The sequence below is a fragment of the Lepidochelys kempii genome, chromosome 3 (genome assembly GCF_965140285.1).
Source record: "Lepidochelys kempii isolate rLepKem1 chromosome 3, rLepKem1.hap1, whole genome shotgun sequence".
Taxonomy (NCBI): Eukaryota; Metazoa; Chordata; order Testudines; family Cheloniidae; genus Lepidochelys; species Lepidochelys kempii.
The window spans coordinates 116,486,950-116,506,541 of NC_136382.1; the positions used below are offsets into that span (position 1 = coordinate 116,486,950).

At 40.9% G+C, this 19,592-nt stretch overlaps 1 protein-coding gene across 12 annotated transcripts in view; it reads right to left on the minus strand.

The window, feature by feature from the left end:
• SYNE1 (spectrin repeat containing nuclear envelope protein 1) overlaps positions 1-19,592 on the minus strand; it is a 501,907-nt gene that overhangs the window by 168,644 nt on the left and 313,671 nt on the right. For all 12 annotated transcript variants that reach the window (XM_073337684.2, XM_073337695.2, XM_073337685.2 and 9 more), the window contains 6 exons: positions 16,205-16,387; positions 13,342-13,479; positions 10,468-10,653; positions 9,147-9,269; positions 6,703-6,885; positions 4,706-4,849 (listed from right to left, as the gene is read on the minus strand). In XM_073337684.2, coding sequence (XP_073193785.2) covers positions 4,706-4,849; positions 6,703-6,885; positions 9,147-9,269; positions 10,468-10,653; positions 13,342-13,479; positions 16,205-16,387 — 957 coding nt within the window. The remainder of the gene's footprint in view (positions 1-4,705; positions 4,850-6,702; positions 6,886-9,146; positions 9,270-10,467; positions 10,654-13,341; positions 13,480-16,204; positions 16,388-19,592) is intronic.

A 19,592-nucleotide genomic window follows, 5' to 3' on the forward strand; every position in this document is an offset into this window, starting at 1 on the left:
ACTAATAATTCCCCATGTGGCACGGTATCAAACGCCTTACTGAAATCTAGGTAAATTAGATCCACTGCGTTTCCTTTGTCTAAAAAATCTGTTACTTTCTCAAAGAAGGAGATCAGGTTGGTTTGGCACGATCTACCTTTTATAAAACCATGTTATATTTTGTCCCATTTACCATTGACTTCAATGTCCTTAACTACGTTCTCCTTCAACATTTTTTCCAAGACCTTGCATACTACAGATGTCAAACTAACAGGCCTGTAGTTACTTGGATCACTTTTTTTCCCTTTCTTAAAAATAGGAACTATGTCAGCAACCAAAAGGATTCTCCAGTTTCATCAGGAGGCTATGAAAAGCTTCCAGTGTGAAGCAAGTGGTTTTGGAATAAACAACTTTCTAAATCAAATCAGGTTCTAACTCCAATGACTCATGGGCCCAAAACAGTTATTTGCTCCAGTTGCCATGATACTAAATTGTGAGCCAACTCCCTCCCTAACTCAGGAGCTGAGCAGAAAGTCTACCACAATTCTACCCACTAGGCCTTAGTTACTTAACTCCATTACTATTATTAGGAATCAGTAACATTTCCATAGTTAATAACCAGCACACTGAGTGCATAACATACCTCTCTCAATCAAAATATATATTATAAAGTAGAACCTCAGAGTTACGAACTGACTGGTCAACCACACACCTCATTTGGAACCGGAAGAACGAAATTAGGCAGCAGCAGAGACAAAAGACACCCAAACCCTCCAGTACAGTACTGTGTTAAACCTAAACTATTACAAAAATAAAGGGAAAGTTTAATTCTTTTTTGACAAGCTAAGGAAACTGTTTCAGTGCTTGTTTCATTTAAATTAAGATGGTTAAAAGCGGGGGAGGGGAGGTCTGCACGGTAAAGTTTCAAAGCTGTATTAAGTCAATTTTCAGTTGTAAACTTTTGAAAGAACAACCATAACGGTGTGTGTGTGTGTGTGTATATATATTGTGACAGAGCAAGGCCAGATGGCTACAGTAAAGTAGTGAGGAACAGGTATGTCAGCCCCAGGCTAAACAAATCCCTGGTACCATGGTAACCAAATGGCAGTTGCTCCTGGTTAATCAAGACACCTGGGGCCAATTAAGATCCTCCCAGAAAGCAGTGGAGATAGCTAGGTTGATTGGGACACCTGAAGCCAATCAAGGGCTGGCTGGAACTAGTTAAAAGCCTCCCAGTTAGTCAGTGAGGCGTGTGTGTCAGGAGCTGTAGGAGGAAGCCATGCTGTTGGAGGAACTAAGCAGTACAAATCCATGTCAGGCGCAAGGAAGGAGGCCCTGAGGTAACGGTGAAGGAGATATTGAGTGAGGGCTGCTGTGGGGAAGTGGCTCAGAGAATTGTACATGTTGTATTTCCAAAAAGTCAGCTACCAAAGCTGCTACTATTAGGGTCCCTGGGCTGGATAGAGGATGGGCCTGGGCTCCCCCCTTCCCTCCCCGATTAGTCACTGAGACTGGGAGACAACAGAGACTGTGCGAGGGAGGGTTGCTTCTCCTCACCTCCCTTGCTGGCTTATCATGAAAATGGCTCAGTAAGCTGTGACAATGCCTCTAGAGAGAGAAGGGCTACGTGAAGGGTCACAGTGAGCCTCTGAGGCTAGCAAAATCTGCCAGGAAACGCGGAACCCACGGAGACAAGGAGAGACCTTTGTCACAATATATAAGTATAAACAAAATATATTATACAGACAGATACATTATACAGACTAAAAAGGCCTAAAATTGAGATTCAGAAGAGAAACTTATGGGTGTAAAGAAAAATAGGCAGGCAGCTTGTGAGTACACATAGAAATGTCAGATTTCTTTGCACTCATCATTTTACGGGAGCTCAGTTTTTCAATGTAAATCCAAGTTATTTTTATGAGTGTGATTCAGCAAACTACATGTTGTTTCTGGTCTGTATGCCATAGGTACCCAAATTTGACATTTTGGTAGGACAACTGCTTGCATCATAACATCATCATGTTTACACTAGAAATATCCTGCAATAAAGTCACCACATTGCAATGCGACATGATAACACTGTGACAGAACATGATCAGGCTATATTGTAATCTCACAATTGCATGGACATCTAATGATTACAGAAGACACCTAATATCTTGCAAGCTACTGTGCTGCCCATCAAAATCACAATGCTCCCAGAAACTTCAGAATAGGTGTCAGAGTAACAGCCGAGTTAGTCTGTATTTGAAAAAAGAAAAGGAGTACTTGTGGCACCTTAGAGATTAACCAATTTATTTGAGCACAAGCTTTCGTGAGCTACAGCTCACTTCATCGGATGCATAGTGTGGAAAGTGTAGAAGATCTTTTTATACACACAAAGCATGAAAAAATGGGTATTTACCACTACAAAAGGTTTTCTCTCCCCCCACCCCACTCTCCTGCTGGTAATAGCTTATCTAAAGTGATCACTCTCCTTACAATGTGTATGATAATCAAGTTGGGCCATTTCCAGCACAAATCCAGGTCTTCTCCCCCCCGCCCCCAAACCCACTCTCCTGTTGGTAATAGATTTGTGCTGGATTTGTGCTGGAAATGGCCCACCTCGATTACCATACATATTGTAAGGAGAGTGATCACTTTAGATAAGCTATTACCAACAGGAGAGTGGGTTTGTGTTGTGGGGAGGAGGGGAGAAGACCTGGATTTGTGCTGGAAATGGCCCAGCTTGATTATCATATACATTGTAAGGAGAGTGATCACTTTAGATAAGCTATTACCAGCAGGAGAGTGGGGTGGGGGGAGAGAAAACCTTTTGTAGTGGTAAATACCCATTTTTTCATGCTTTGTGTGTATAAAAAGATCTTCTACACTTTCCACAGTATGCATCCGATGAAGTGAGCTGTAGCTCACGAAAGCTTATGCTCAAATAAATTGGTTAGTCTCTAAGGTGCCACAAGTACTCCTTTTCTTTTTTCAGAATAGGTGGCCATTCTAGAACATGGAAGCCCAGAGAAAAAGACTTCTGTAAACATATTTATTGGGTAGAATGATACTCTGTGTTACTTATGTGCAAGGCTACTGCAAAACCTCTTGTGATGCAGGAGGCAATGACTTTCCTCTTCCCATCTTATCTTTGTATTTTAAACATAGTTACTGTGTGTCCTGTTAACCTTTACACACATGGACGACAATTATATGCCCGGGGAAACTGTAATTTTTCTTTTCAATTATGCATGCAATCTGCATCTTGCACACCTGATTAAAAATAAAAGGTATAATCATACAATGACCCTGTAAGTCTTGTTTGTTGTATCGTGTACTCTGATGCAAAACTTAAGCAAACAAAAACATAAATGCAGAAATGTGGAGTCATCTGTGTCTCTTTAATTGTATTCCTTTGAGATGTTTCAGACATTCTACTCCAGAATGAAGCTCCATTTTATTCTACTTCCCACCATGTGAAATTCATGCAACCTACCTCCACTGCCACCCAAATTGAATAAATAGGGTTTGGGCAGGGGATAGACTACACCTCCCCAAACTTGGAGCAGCTTGCAGGTCTGCACCACAGCCATTGTACAGCTACTGGTTCAAATAAAAGGACTGGAACAGCATCTATTGTTTCTCTATGCTCCTCTGAAGGGATTCCCAGCTACTCTACTCATACAAGTGTGGGTCCAATGAACCCTGTGCCTGCCCCACTCTTAATGCCTCCCTCTGCACTGATGTTTTCAGATCTCTCTGTGGAGGCATTATTAGGAACATCCTTCACCAAAACAGCATAAAGCATTTGTACCAAATAGCTTCTTTTTCATTTTATTAAACAGCTTCCATGACAATTGTGACAGAAAATTAACTAAGCAGTATAGGAGGAGTACTTCAGGGATAAGCACAGACTATGAAAGACAAATGTAACCCTTTCTTCTAAAACTAAAGCATAATGCCACTAGTGTCAAAAACTATGAAAGAGCCACTACCAATTTGGCAATCTAATGCATGACATACCACAATGTGAAGACCTGGGATTCCAAATCAGTGTGGTGGCATGGAGCCTCCACATAGATTGTCCTGTCCTCATATGATCTCCTGATATCCATGGGGTTTGAGGTCTGGACCTGAAGCTCATTCCTCAGAGACAAAACTTTGCTCCCCCTGACAGAATAACTTGAAAAGGACCCTTTAAGATGATCTTTGCAGAGTTTTCTTCCTCTAGAATTGCCTTCTGTGGGCTTTATCTCAGGAGGGGCGATCCTGCCCCTTGCTTTTACTCTGTCTGTTCTCAGGCATCTCTCTCAGTGATGTGAAAGAACTAAATGAAGACTTCAGGACTGGGCCTAAGATCACTAAGTGACAATGATCTTCCTGCTCATATTCAGCACTGTGTTACAGCATAATGCAAAGAGTTCCCACTGAAATATTTTGGAGTTCCACACATCCATCAATGGACCCTGTGTCTTTTTCAGCCTTTGGTAATTACTTAATGCTTTAATAAGTTACCATGCTCTCAAGCCTTCGGGAGACCTACTCGATAAAGAAAAAGATACTTGGAACCGTGGTGTTAATAGGAATTTGCTGTGCGAACATGTGAGGTATCCTCCCTGCTAAGCTAGCCTTTGTGGACCCTAAAAAACTGCTCTGTGACCTCAAGAGAACTTAAGGTGACCAAGAGATCTTTCAAACTAATTAACTTAGAGCCTGGACAGTTGCATCTCTGCTGCATTACCTCATGGCGTGAAATCTGGGCCTGCAGCTCCTGGATGTTACTGGTTGCAACAGGTTTGTCTTGGATCTCATGGTGGGCACACTCTATCATTTGCTGTAAATGCTTCATCTCTTGTTCGTATTGCTCATACTGTACCACTGCTTCCTAGAAAGAGAAGATACAGTAGATGTACACAAAAAAATAACAGGTTTCAGAGTAGCAGCCGTGTTAGTCTGTACCCGTAAAAAGAAAAGGAGTACTTGTGGCACCTTAGAGACTAACAAATTTATTTGAGCATAAGCTTTCGTGAGCTACAGCTCACTTCATTGGATGCATCAAAGCTAATTTAATTTGAAAACAAACTTCACTCAATGAGACTTACTGAAGAGCCATGTCTATACACATTTTGAAAGTAACGGTGCATGTCTAGAAAAAATATTACCAAATACAATGTAGAGCTCACTAAATAATACATATTTTCTGGTGAAATATATTTCTGTAGACAGAAGAATTAATAGATTTTTTTCTTAGCATGTAATATGGAGGATTGCTGAATAATACAGTTACAAAGTTACCATGTAAATAACCACAGAGAACTTAGAACTGGAAAAAAATTAGAATTCACTTTGCCCAGCTCCTTTCCAATGATGAATTACTCTGTATATTCAATTGCTTTTTTCCAGGCTGTTTGTAAATTATTCAAAAGATGTCATCTTCCACCTTTGTATTAGCATGCAAAAATAGGCTGAGACTTTCAAAGCTGACTAGTGGATTTAGCCATGACTCATTAACTTAACTGGGAAGTGTGTGAATAAATCCCTACTTGGCTTTGAAAAAAATCTCAGCCACATAAGCCACAATGCCAAAGTGTAATGATGGGATGAAGGTCAGTACCAGCAACAGCTGAAGTAAAGTAGGAGTGCTCTCATAGAGAAGATAGTTCATTGGGTAACACTATGAGTTGCAAGGAAGCAAATCAGTTAAAAGTCTTTAGGCATCTGAGCTATTAAGATGGGCTTTGAACTGACAATGCCCCAACACAAGTAAAAAAAAAAAAAAGTTAAAAGAAGTCTTTTTAAAAGAGCAAATGTCAACCACTGGGGCTCAAGACTTGCCACTGGCTACCTCACCAACCATGCCCACCAACACAGTGTTGCCCACTCTTCACAATTTTATCACAAATCTTGTGGTATTTGTTGTTTTCTTAAAGCCCCAACTCCTGCTCAGCTTTCGTTTTCACTAAAAAAGTTTCTGGCTCTCTTGTTTGTGGAGAAAAACTTAGAAACATGATCTGAGTGCATGTTAAAGGCTCTGAAGCCAGAAAACAAATTAAAAGAACCCTGAATTAATAACTGAGGGAAAACCATAAACTCATGATTTTCACGATAATCTCATGATGCTTAGGTCCTGCCTCACAATATTTGAATGTTTAGGATTGGCAAAAGTGCATGGCCCGAACAACAACATCAGGAAGAGACTGCTACTGGTCACCTCAGGTTCTTATCCATCATACAATAAAGAAACCATTAACCACATTTGAAATGAAAATTTCATTTTTCAATCAAAATGGATGGGTCAGACAGCCAGATTATGCCATCGTGATGAACGGAGGAGTAAGGAGATTAACAAGAAAATACAATTTAGGTTTTTGAAAATTAAAGCAATAACTTGATAGGTTGTGCAATAACCCTTCATAAGAACTGGAATGAAAAGGGGAGTAATATTTTTTAACAGTGATTACAGGATAATGGCTAATTGGGTATTGAAGTTTTATTTCCTTACTTCTTTGGTAATTAATGCAGACTGAGAAAATCTTCTAATAATATGCTTAAAATTCCAATAAACATGGAGTTCAAAATCTTTCAAATGTAAGTGGTGGGCATGTTATGCTTCCAGGCAAACATTGGGCTTAAAAAAAAAAAAGGAATGTTTGAATTATTCTGTGCCAGTATAAACCTTTCTAGTAGTATCACAATCTCTAACCCCCTACCCTCACCCACAGGTCAGTTTGCACTTGCCTGCATTATATTGCATTGCTGGATAGCCATGTGCTGCAGACGGCTGGCTTCCTCCTGAAGTCTGAGAGCAGTGTGACATATCTGCAGGCTGGTGACCACCTCTTCAGGCATCCTCAAGGCACTCTGGCAGACCTGCACGGCTTGAACCTTTGGCTTCAGTGACTCCATTTCAGACAGCAGATGCTAGAAATAAAATTGGTGCCATAGTAAGTCATTCTCCCATGAATTCCGAAGACAATTCACACAGCCAGTTATTAAGAGCGAGTTCAACCAGCAAAATAAAAGATGAATTAGATTATCCACAGTTAAATGAAGCACAACCAGGGCATGCTCAGAGTGGAGTTGCTTGTTGATTTTGTGGTAAATATTATTTTTTATTTTTAATTAAAACAAAGTGTATTTCAGCTATTGAAGAGGAACAAAAATGATTTAATTAAATCACTTAATGAGCCCCCTTTGAAACAAACCAATTGTTTATCCCTGTTCATGGGTTTATGTCTAGACTGAAAGTAATTCTTTAAACTATTCTAGAAAATACATACAAAAATGCTTAAAAAACAGACCTAGTTTCTGAGCAACAGGTATTTGTTTAATCTTGTTTATCTGCACATTTTAAACGTAAAACCAAACTGGGAGCCCTTCTGAGATACAGTTGCACATTTTCAGATGGGGCATGTAAAACCCATTATTTGTGCTCATAATCCTCCTTTGTAAATTTAGACCACAGCTAAAAATGATGATGTTTAAAATTAAATAAGCAACGAAATGGAACAAAATGCAGCTACATAAAGATCCTTTCCCTTGAATAAGCACCATCTGGTCTCCTTTGTTTATCTGGCCTCCCTCCAAGCATCTATTCTTCCCACAATGCATGTGCCTAACTTCCATTCATATGCATGAGAACTGCGTATGCACAGTTACAGGGGGATAGATTAGGTCTACATTCTTTGTTTTGTCACTGAGGAGTTTACTGAATTCTCAATAAAAAAAATGCATGAATGAAGACATGCATAAACATACACAGTCTGAATTTTTAAATTCAACAGGCTGAAGCCTCAGTACCAAAAATTTGACAGTATGAGGTACAGAAACTCATCCCTTTCCCCCTCTATTACAGCAATGGAACTGTGGTGATGGGCAATGGGAAGACCCTGAGACCTGGGGCACCTAATGTGTTGGGGGTTATTTTTCCTTTTTTGAAGGAGGGTGGATGATCTAAAGGTCAGTGATGAATACCTATTTCTTCTCCAAACACCTTTGCTCCAGATTTTCACCTGATAGGTCCCATACCCACCATAATGGACAGCTTTATTTTGGAACTGACTTCAGGACACTCTGTGGGCTGCATAACAAGTCAGTCCCCCTCAAAGCATCTATCCCTTCCACTTCTGGTGCGTGGGCTGGGTTTGGTGGCAGCATAGCCACTCTGCAGCTGTCCATAAGGTTTCCCCTTGTGCAGCTCTACCTGGCAGGGACAGGACTTGACCTATCAAGAATAATCTGGTAACTACTTTATAGTTTATTGTCATCACCTTTCCTTTACTCTCCAGGTGGGTGATGGGATGGTTCACAGGGAGATATAATTCATTGTGGTGTGCAGAGAATTGGCTGTGAGACCCTTATTAACAAGAGTAATGCTATTAAATCCACATGCAAAGCTCCGAACATTCACCCCATCTGTGTTTGTAGATTTTAATCTTTTCCAAGAACACAAACAAAACTCCATTCTACCAGTGGTTTAACCAAAGTGAACCAGCAGATGTCTAGCTAGTGCTGACAGAACGAGGGCAGTTAGCAGCGTAGTTCTGTATTAGTCTGGAGTAGGAAATTGTAATCAAGTACTCAGAGTCACTGTTCTGGTTAAGCCGATCCATGAGGCAGAGAACAAAAGGTAACCACAAGTAAATCTCCATAATAGGCCAACTGAAATACAAAAAGCTGCTATATTCTATGGAGGCAGAGATGGTTAGTAGACAGAGCAATGTACTGGTATTCAGGGACCTGGATTCTATTCCCTTTTTTGGATGCTGGCCTTTTGGGTGGGCGGGCTAGTCGGTCCATCTTTCTATGCCTGTTTCCCCACTCTGTAAAATGGAGATAATGATGTTGACCTTCTTTGTAAAGCTCTTGGAGATCTACTGATGGAATAGGCTATACAAAAGCTAGTATTATTATGGGGTAGATTGTTACTTTAGGCACAGCCCTGAGGTAGGTGTGAGTACAGAAGCTGCGTCAACTGAGGAATAGCCCCATGAAGCATTCAACCTTGGAGACACCCTTCTAGGTAACAATTCCTCCCCTGCTTTCTCCATACCTACGGACAATTTATGGCTGGCTTCCAATACTCTGACTCACGGTAAGTAGTGCCTTACCCCCTGGGAACCCCCACTGATTAGAGCTGCTCACTTCACTTCCATGTTATCTTTGTGGCTTGACCCTTTTACCTGTCTGTGAGAAAGTTGTTCTTTTAGACTCAAACGCCCAAGCTCTGGAGAGATCAGAGTAGCTTGGGCTTGTTCCAAAGCAGCCTGTAGCGTTTTCACCTCAGCTTCAAATTTCTTCATATCCTGCAAAAAATAAAATTCAGGGACAAACAAGAAAGAAATGAATGCCATAGATGTATCTGGTATTATAGTATCCACTATGTAATCCACACACAACACCAGTTTTTTTCAATATAAACTACAATTTTAAGTTATTGGGAGTGTCAAAAATCTTTACTCTTATTACACCCTGGGATCGGTTGGAAAAGGAGCTCTGCAAGACACAGATATCACTGAAAGTATCCTCTCAAACAAATTCAATCTGGACTTGATTGAAGTGATGCCATTCACTTCCGTGATACTTAAGTATTCAGACCAGTGTCTGATCTGTACCATAAACAATAAAATAAGCCTTGACTTTATGCGCATTTGTGGTTTGACACGTTTTGTGTCTCAGATTTTATTTAAAAGTTCTGTATCACCTTACTATGCTTTATTACAGAACATCTGCTACATTGCAGTATATGATTGCTGAGCTCAGATCACGTGATGGGTGAAGGACCGCATTTTAGCTTTAACTAGAAAAAGCAGATCTATCTGCCATACCTTTAACTGAATTTACATAACTTTCCCATATTTATCAATTTGTATCTTTTCTGTACCTGCAGCCAGCATCAGAAGGAATACTATAAGTGCAATGGAAAACCCTCTCGAGCACCAAGAAAGCTACATTATGATAAAGAAGCTGCTCTATTTAAAAAATAAATCTTTGAGCCATTTTCTGGCCTTAAAAGCAATAGGTTTTTCAGCACACCCACTGGAAAATTTAAAGAAAATAAAAGAAAAGAAGCTTTCTGCACTTTTGCACGTGCCCTTGCTGAAATGTGTAAATCCCTCATGCAAATGCACTAGGTAGGGTTAACATATGTAAATCCTAGTATGCACACACATTGAGGAGTTTGCATATTAAAGCATGATACATGTGAAAGTGCACACTCTTTCGGGTTCACCCATTTGGAAATGGGGACCTTATGCTCTACAGTTTTGCCACAATCCAACTCCCAGTCGAGTCAGCAGAAAGACTCCCATGGACGTCAGTAGGAGCTGGATGAGACCTTGTAGAAGGAAGATATTGGAAATGGCACAATATCAGTTCCATTTCTTTTTCTATGATAAACACTTCATAAATTATAGAGGACCTGTTCTGCCGCTACTCCTACAAACATGACGACATGAAGAGGTACTCCAGCTGTCAGCCAGCTATGAAGGGAACTTCAAGTACCTTGGCTGCATCCTGGAGATTTTGGAGCCGCATTTTGATAATTTGCTGTAGCTCTTCTGTCTGCCGCCCTAGTTCCAACACTTGCTGAGTCATCCCTTCAGTACAGTAAACGCTTGAAAGATATTCTATTTTCTCAGTCATGGACTCGAGATCACCATGTATCTCTCCAGACTCCTCAAGCATGGTCTGGATGGAAGAATCATATCACCAGAGTTAAGTGACACCTTTTAGATTCAGCAAAACATTTAGGCATGTGTTCAACCCTAAGCACACCTTTATTTAGCACAGCACTTAATCACATACTTAAGAATAAATAGGTTTTTAAGTTCCGTGGACTTCAATTAGACTTAAGCAAATCTTTATGTTGAGCATGAACTTCAGAGCTTTAGTTTATTAAGCCATAAAACACTAGCATAAATTTTACCATTTCAGAAGCTACACATCAGTTTTATAAAGAATTTCTCCATATACATTAGCTTGTTGTTACATAAAGGTAAAATACACACTAAGTTTGGCCCTGATTCAGCCTGGACATCTGCTGGGCCTACGTGGTAGCAGAAAGATCTCAGGTGGAGCAAACAGTACGGCGGCCAAGACAGTGGATGTTAGCTGTGCCTAAAACGTAGATGGCCTGCCCAGGAAGTAGGCATACTCAGGGTGTCCTGGGGTGTGTGCTGAATGAGAACACCTCCTTAGTAGCCTGTAACAGCAGGGTGGGAAACCATCACGGATGGCAGAAACAGCAGCTTCCCCAGGGTGAACTCCCTTGGAGCAGAGCAACTTCACTAATACAGGGAAGTGTAACTTATATCTTCCTGCTCTAGTGAGAATTATACACATGGGGCCAGATTCACCAACACATTATATTATTTTGGTCTCGGTCAGATGACAGCACCTGCTGTTGCATCGGATTCATTTTCTATTGACTGCTTGGGACGGTCTGATTCACGGAATCATGTAACACGCCACTATTTCCATGTATGCACAATCCACACAGTGTCACACACACACCCATACAATCAACACTGTTCAGGAAACATCAAAACTTGTGGATAAGCAGAGATGTGGAATATTCAGGGAACAACTAGGAAAGTGGCTACATTTCCCAAAGGATGATTCAGAGAAGAGGCAGCTGTGGTTCAACAGGGCTTGGTAAACGGTTTGCTGTATCATCATAACTGTTACATTTAAAAAAAAATTGCACCAAAGTCACGTTAACAAAATATGCAGTGGAATGCACATGTGCCTGCAGAGTCATTTAATTACACATATTTTCTGTAATTTGTCAATCTGTAAAGAATTTTGGAACACTTAATAAGAATGCTGCCATGTGAGACCAAAATCTCTTATTTTAGTTTACTCTAGAAAAATACATTAGTGCATGTGTTACCAAATATATAGAAAATGTTACTGAGCACAACTAGAATTTATAATCTGCTGTTGTACATGCTGTAACATCTATCAACAGCAATTAGTGTGATCTGTTTCAGAGGTGAACTGCTTGCCATGAGCCAATCTCTGTGTACTTCACACTATCCACTTACAGCATCATACCCAGACAAATGCTGTTAGTAAGTAAATATATTGGAGTAAAAGCGAAGACGAGGCGGAATCATATGGGGACCTACTGCACTGAACAATAAATATATTGTTTTTCCAGTATCTGTTAACCCTGAAAAAAAATCACCTCTTCTGACCATTGCACAGCCACAAAAGCCCAGCATTTTTTATTTTTTGTATTGCAATAGTGTGATCCTAACTGAGCATCAGTGCCACCTGACAGAGAGCCCATCATACTGTAACTCATCTCAGGACGGACACACTCACTACTCCCAACACAATGCTGTCATAGTATGTAGTTAAAAGGTGTCATGTAAAGTTTCCTAGGTAATCTAATGATTCACTGGTCCCAAAAATCATTGCGTGGTCTAGGTATGGGTCATGTTCAAAGAGTTGTGTGCGTGCTGGAAATATATTCTTAAAAAGTGTGTTCGGGAGGCAGTGCATACACCAAGCATGACAAAGCCAAGCCTAGACAAATGAATCTGGATTTACTTTTCTGACCAGCTTGATTACAATGAGGACAATGAAAGTATATGTACATATAAGGTAAACAAAGCCATCAAGCTAACACGTGGTGGAGGAGACAACTTAGTAAGTATGCCAGGGGACATGATTTACATCCCCGGAAGGCTTGTCAGCTCCTAAGGTCAAGACAATGGACTTGGGAAAATATAAGGAGAGCAAACAGACATTTTAATTATCCATCTCTTAGTGGACATGGGGTACAGCACTCTCTGAGCCTGTGAAAGTTGGATTTCCTAACCTGGCAGGCTAGAGATGCTGGTAAGTAAGAAAACCGCTTAGGCAAAGACTAACTTGCTAAAATTGAGTTTTAGTCAATAAAAAGCTTATACTGTTTTGTTTATAACCATACCTGTCTCTTTCTCTTGCCTAGTATCACTTAAATCTCTGTTCCTTGTTAGTAAACTTATTCTTAATTTTACTTATTCTAAATTTCAGTGCTGTTACAGCTGAATTAAAGTGTGAGTCCTTAATTAAACTAACAGGTTGGTGTGCACTCTGTCTCTTTGGAAGTAGCAAACAATGATTTCTGTGAATGTCCAGTGAGAGGAACTGAACACTGCAGAGAGCTGTCTTTGGGAGAACTCCAGTTCACTGTATGTTACCTACAAGGCAAGGTTTAGACTGACAGAGTCTCAGGGGTTTGCTGGTAAACAGATAGACACACACAGTCTGATCTCTCTTGCTGAGGAAAGGGGTAACATGCGGCTTACGGTTCTGGGTATCCTGAACAGAACGTGACAAATGGGCATTAAACTGTCCCCTGAAATCTGCAGCTCATATAGTCACCTGATATGCTGTAAACTGGTCACGAAGCTGGGAGGCAGAATTCCATGTGATGCTACCATGCACTAGACTCTTCGCTTTCTCGATCCATTTCAGTATGAACTCCAGCATCTCACTGTATTCTTCCAAGTGTGAAGCTGCCTGAAAATAAAAAGATCAATTTTATAAACGTGAAAATCAATCCTGGACAGTAGGACTCTGAACATTTTTTAAAAGTGGCAAAAGTAGATCAATCTACCTATTTTTTTGGTGGGGAGGGTAATTTGTAATATTTTTCAATCACTATTATTATTGAATTTAGTAAAAATATTCCCCATTGTGAAGATAAATTATGTATGTCTCTAAAGGCAGGCGTAACTATTTTTTGAAAGTTCTTCCTAAAGAAACTAGGACACATTAGGAGTGTGTGGGTTGATGTGCATGCCTGAGATTGTCACACAAGAATGTATTCTCCCTTCTTGCTCAGCTCAAGACTCCTACTTAAGTATAGTCATTCTTATCTTGTGCCTTATCTTTGTTTGTCCCTTATGTCTCTTTCCTGCCTAAAATCCCACACATCCCCCGCTCTCTATTTAAAGCCTGCTTTCTCTGTCTGGCCTATCAATGTTAATTTTCCAAAAGAAGAAAAGTGGTATACCTATTTTAAAAATACAAAGCCACAAACTGCACTGATTTCTGATACACCCACTTTTCTGATTAGCGAGTACATTATAACTCTGATTTTCTACTCACTTAACAGGAATAACTCTGCTGAAATCAATGGATTTGCACTGTAAGAATGGAGACAAACCCTGTGAATCTGAATTGTATTGTTTGTCTAAAGCACTCAGACTGTAAGCTTCTTGGGATGGGGAAAGGGGTTTCTTCCGTGTTTTGTATTGTGCTGAACTAAAATACCGGACAACTCTTTCACCAAGCACTTTTGTTAAAAGTAACATTGATTGAAAATTATTCTGACAGGTATTTTCGACCTTCTTTTGGAGAAACTTTCTTGCAGTGGCAATGGAAAATAATACCATGAAACAGTATCCACTTCAAGTTCTGTAAAATCTTCTCAAAGCATTTTGAAAATGGGGCTCATGACGTATCAGGATTATGGATGGCAGGACCACAAAAAGTCCCTTCCCTCACTCTTAACTATTCAAAATACCAACTTGCCAAGATGGTACCTCAACTTCCTTCCTTGTTAGGCCCTTTTTCTATGGCTCAATTTCTTGTACTGATCCAAATTTAACAAAGCATGTGCTCAATTAGACTTTGCACACTGAAGTCAATCGGACAAAGCATGTGCTTAAGTTCTTTGATGAGTAGGAACAGACTGCTGAATTGGAGCCATTTTTAATTATTTTATTTCTAGACTTTTCTATTGCTGTATACAGGCTATGATCACCCTTCCCCCATATCCAAATGCACTATAAGGTGGGTAGAAAGCTGGCTAGATTGTCGGGCTCAACGGGTAGTGATCAATGGCTCCATGTCTAGTTGGCAGCCGGTGTCAAGTGGAGTGCCCCAGGGGTCGGTCCTGGGGCCGGTTTTGTTCAATATCTTCATAAATGATCTGAAGGATGGTGTAGATTGCACTCTCAGCAAATTTGCGGATGATACTAAACTGGGAGGAGTGGTAGATATGCTGGAGGGGAGGGATAGGATACAGAAGGACCTAGACAAATTGGAGGATTGGGCCAAAAGAAATCTGATGAGGTTCAATAAGCATAAGTGCAGGGTCCTGCACTTAGGACGGAAGAATCCAATGCACTGCTACAGACTAGGGGCCGAATGGCTAGGCAGCAGTTCTGCGGAAAAGGACCTAGGGGTGACAGTGGATGAGAAGCTGGATATGAGTCAGCAGTGTGCACTTGTTGCCAAGAAGGCCAATGGCATTTTGGGATGTATAAGTAGGGGCATAGCGAGCAGATCAAGGGACGTGATCGTTCCCCTCTATTCGACATTGGTGAGGCCTCATCTGGAGTACTGTGTCCAGTTTTGGGCCCCACACTACAAGAAGGATGTGGATAAATTGGAGAGAGTCCAGCGAAGGGCAACAAAAATTATTAGGGGTCTAGAACACATGACTTATGAGGAGAGGCTGAGGGAGCTGGGATTGTTTAGTCTGCAGAAGAGAAGAATGAGGGGGGATTTGATAGCTGCTTTCAACTACCTGAAAGGGGGTTCCAAAGAGGATGGCTCTAGACTGTTCTCAATGGTAGCAGACGACAGAACGAGGAGTAATGGTCTCAAGTTGCAGTGGGGGAGGTTTAGATTGGATATTAGGAAAAACTTTTTCACTATGAGGGTGATGAAACACTGGAATGCGTTACCTAGGGAGGTGGTAGAATCTCTTTCCTTAGAGGTTTTTAAGGTCAGGCTTGACAAAGCCCTGGCTGGGATGATTTAACTGGGAATTGGTCCTGCTTCGAGCAGGGGGTTGGACTAGATGACCTTCTGGGGTCCCTTCCAACCCTGATATTCTATGATTAAGGGGGAGCTGCACTAGCAAGATTTAACTCCAGAGGAGGGGGCAGGTACTGCACTGGGCATGCTGCTGTTGGAAGGCAGCTTTAAAACCTGGTTGGGTCTCCATAGGAACTTTGCTGACATGTTTCCTGGCAAAGGGGCTGAATCAGCATCTCTCCAAATCAGAATTATTCCGCCCTCCTGAGTTGGCCATGCTTCATTCAGCCAGACTTACATCTGCCTAAGGCCCATCCACAGGGAGCGTATTCGGCCCTGAATATGCACATATTACACATTATTCCAAGAGACAATGTTTTTATGTAACTATACAAAAAATAAACGTCATTAATCAGAAATCACCATTTTCTTGGAGCCTCTAAAAGGAAATAAATTAAATGATTTGATACCATACCTGGTTGAGTTTGGCTGCTCTGTACTCAGCCTGTCTAATGGTCTGTTGGTGTAGCCCAGTCAGTTTCTCTATCCTGTTAGCCAGCTGTTTAGCCAGCTGATTGTTCTGCTCTGCGAAATCTTGTACAGACGCGTCCAGTTCCACCAGCTTTACATTGCAGCTGTCCAATTCCTCACCTAGGATCTGGATCACGGAGAGAGCATTTTACTTACAAAATCAGTGAGTGGGGGCTGGTTTTTAAACAGCCTTTTTGTGATTTTGACACTTTTTCCGAAGTTTCCATAGTTTGTTCCATTTCTATTTTGGCTGCATACCAGTAATTTTTCTTTAAGCAAAAAGGCAATAGAGCAGGATGTGTGATCATCTCTTTAATGACTAGTATTGCTGTTTCTTTCCCTTGTTCCTGTACAAGATGGATAACATTTTCCCTCCCCCACCAGAAGATTGAGTCACTTAGTCTTACATCTACCAGTATTGGCCGTGGTCCTATGTTTGTCCTCAGACTGAGTGGTCAACACATTGTTGTCAAGATGAAGGTTTGGGCTGGTCATATGAGAGTATGGATTGATTTTTTTTTTAAAGAAACCTTTTTAGAAAAATTCAGAATGTGTCATTAAATATCCATGTGTCCAGACTATTTTGCTTTTTTTTTCTAATAGTATCATCAGTTTGTGCTGTGCACTAGACAATTTGATTTTGTCACATGAGCAGTTTGGACAACATTTCAATAAAAATAAAAATGTCATCAATAGAATCTCTTAGGTAGAAACAGACTTCACTGTGTATAATGGTGTGGTTTGATAACAAAGATGTTATAAGAGATTGGGAGGAATCTACTACAACAGGAAAAGCCATGCATTATGCAGTTCAACTTAAATGAATGACAATAAAACTTTCTAACATAGCAGACCATCATGTATTTTGTACTGTGTGGATGTATTTAAAATATATATTGGAAATGTGTTATGTACAGTGTTTTATGTATCCCACCACATGCAAAGGCAAGTGTCCTAGTTATCTATGATTCTTATTGCACATATCTGTAAAGGAGAGAAGAAATGTTATCTATTCCATTTTAGAGAAGTTATTTTTTTAAAAAAAGATCTAAAACAGCTTTTCTTTACACAGAGGCATATGATATCTTGGAATCTTGCAGGGCTGCAAGAATATTTCATGTATTATGCTGGAAATTGCTCATTTCCACAAAGTTCAAAGTGCTCTTTACAATTATTATTACACAAATCACAACAAAAAGACAAAATCTGGTCCAGGACTGAACATTGTCCATGCTGCATCTCAGAACAGTTTTACTGTGAGGGAAATTCTATTTTGGACTGTTTTTCTATGATGGAGAATAGTCCAGGAGGAAAGGAAAGGAAAGATTTCTCTGACAGGTTAATCTTTATTTTTAATCAGATCTGTTTCAAGCTATTCAGAGGTGCAGAATATTGTGGAAGAGATGGGTTAGAGTGCAAATGGAGTAAAGGTAAAGGTTCATGGTAAATCAGCATCACAAAAGTGACACAGCTAACCAATCTACCCATAGATATACATCTACCTATTTCAACACACACACTATTGTATTGTAGGTGTGCATATGTACATCTCTATATTGCAGTATTGAAAGCTATGGAGTTCATATTGATTAAAGTTCCAATTTTTTTAAAAAAAGTCTTAAAATGGATCAACGAGAAATCATTTGATATACTCATGAATAGGTCGGAATATGAACAAGAGGCTGCTCGGCAGCTCTCCAACACGAGTTTCTACAAGCCATTACCCTCTGATCCCACTGAGAGTTACCAAAAGCAACTACAGCATTTGCTCAAGAAACTTCCAGAAAAAGCACAAGATCAAATCCGCACAGACACACCCCTGGAACCCCGACCTGGGATATTCTATCTACTACCCAAGATCCATAAACCTGGAAATCCTGGGCGCCCCATCATCTCAGGCATTGGCACCCTGACAGCAGGATTGTCTGGCTATGTAGACTCCCTCCTCAGGCCCTACGCTACCAGCACTCCCAGCTACCTTCGAGACACCACTGACTTCCTGAGGAAACTACAATCCATCGGTGATCTTCCTGATAACACCATCCTGGCCACTATGGATGTAGAAGCCCTCTACACCAACATTCCACACAAAGATGGACTACAAGCCGTCAAGAACACTATCCCCGATAATGTCACGGCTAACCTGGTGGCTGAACTTTGTGACTTTGTCCTTACCCATAACTACCTCACATTTGGGGACAATGTATACCTTCAGATCAGCGGCACTGCTATGGGTACCCGCATGGCCCCACAGTATGCCAACATTTTTATGGCTGATTTAGAACAACGCTTCCTCAGCTCTCGTCCCCTAAAGCCCCTACTCTACTTGCGCTATATTGATGACATCTTCATCATCTGGACCCATGGAAAAGAAGCCCTTGAGGAATTCCACCATGATTTCAACAATTTCCATCCCACCACCAACCTCAGCCTGGTCCAGTCCACACAAGAGATCCACTTCCTGGACACTACAGTGCTAATAAACAATGGTCACATAAACACCACCCTATACCGGAAACCTACTGACCGCTATTCCTACCTGCATGCCTCCAGCTTTCACCCTGACCACACCACACGATCCATCGTCTACAGCCAAGCTCTGCGATACAACCGCATTTGCTCCAACCCCTCAGACAGAGACAAACACCTACAAGATCTCTGTCAAGCTTTCTTACAACTACAATACCCACCTGCAGAAGTAAAGAAACAGATTGATAGAGCCAGAAGAGTTCCCAGAAGTTACCTACTACAGGACAGGCCTAACAAAGAAAATAACAGAACGCCACTAGCCGTCACCTTCAGCCCCCAACTAAAACCCCTCCAACGCATTATTAAGGATCTACAACCTATCCTAAAGGATGACCCAACACTCTCACAAATCTTGGGAGACAGGCCAGTCCTTGCCTACAGACAGCCCCGCAACCTGAAGCAAATACTCACCAACAACCACATACCACACAACAGAACCACTAACCCAGGAACTTATCCTTGCAACAAAGCCCATTGCCAACTGTGCCCACATATCTATTCAGGGGACACCATCACAGGGCCTAATAACATCAGCCACACTATCAGAGGCTCGTTCACCTGCACATCCACCAATGTGATATATGCCATCATGTGCCAGCAATGCCCCTCTGCCATGTACATTGGTCAAACTGGACAGTCTCTACGTAAAAGAATAAATGGACACAAATCAGATGTCAAGAATTATAACATTCATAAACCAGTCGGAGAACACTTCAATCTCTCTGGTCACGCGATCACAGACATGAAGGTCGCTATCTTAAAACAAAAAAACTTCAAATCCAGACTCCAGCGAGAAACTGCTG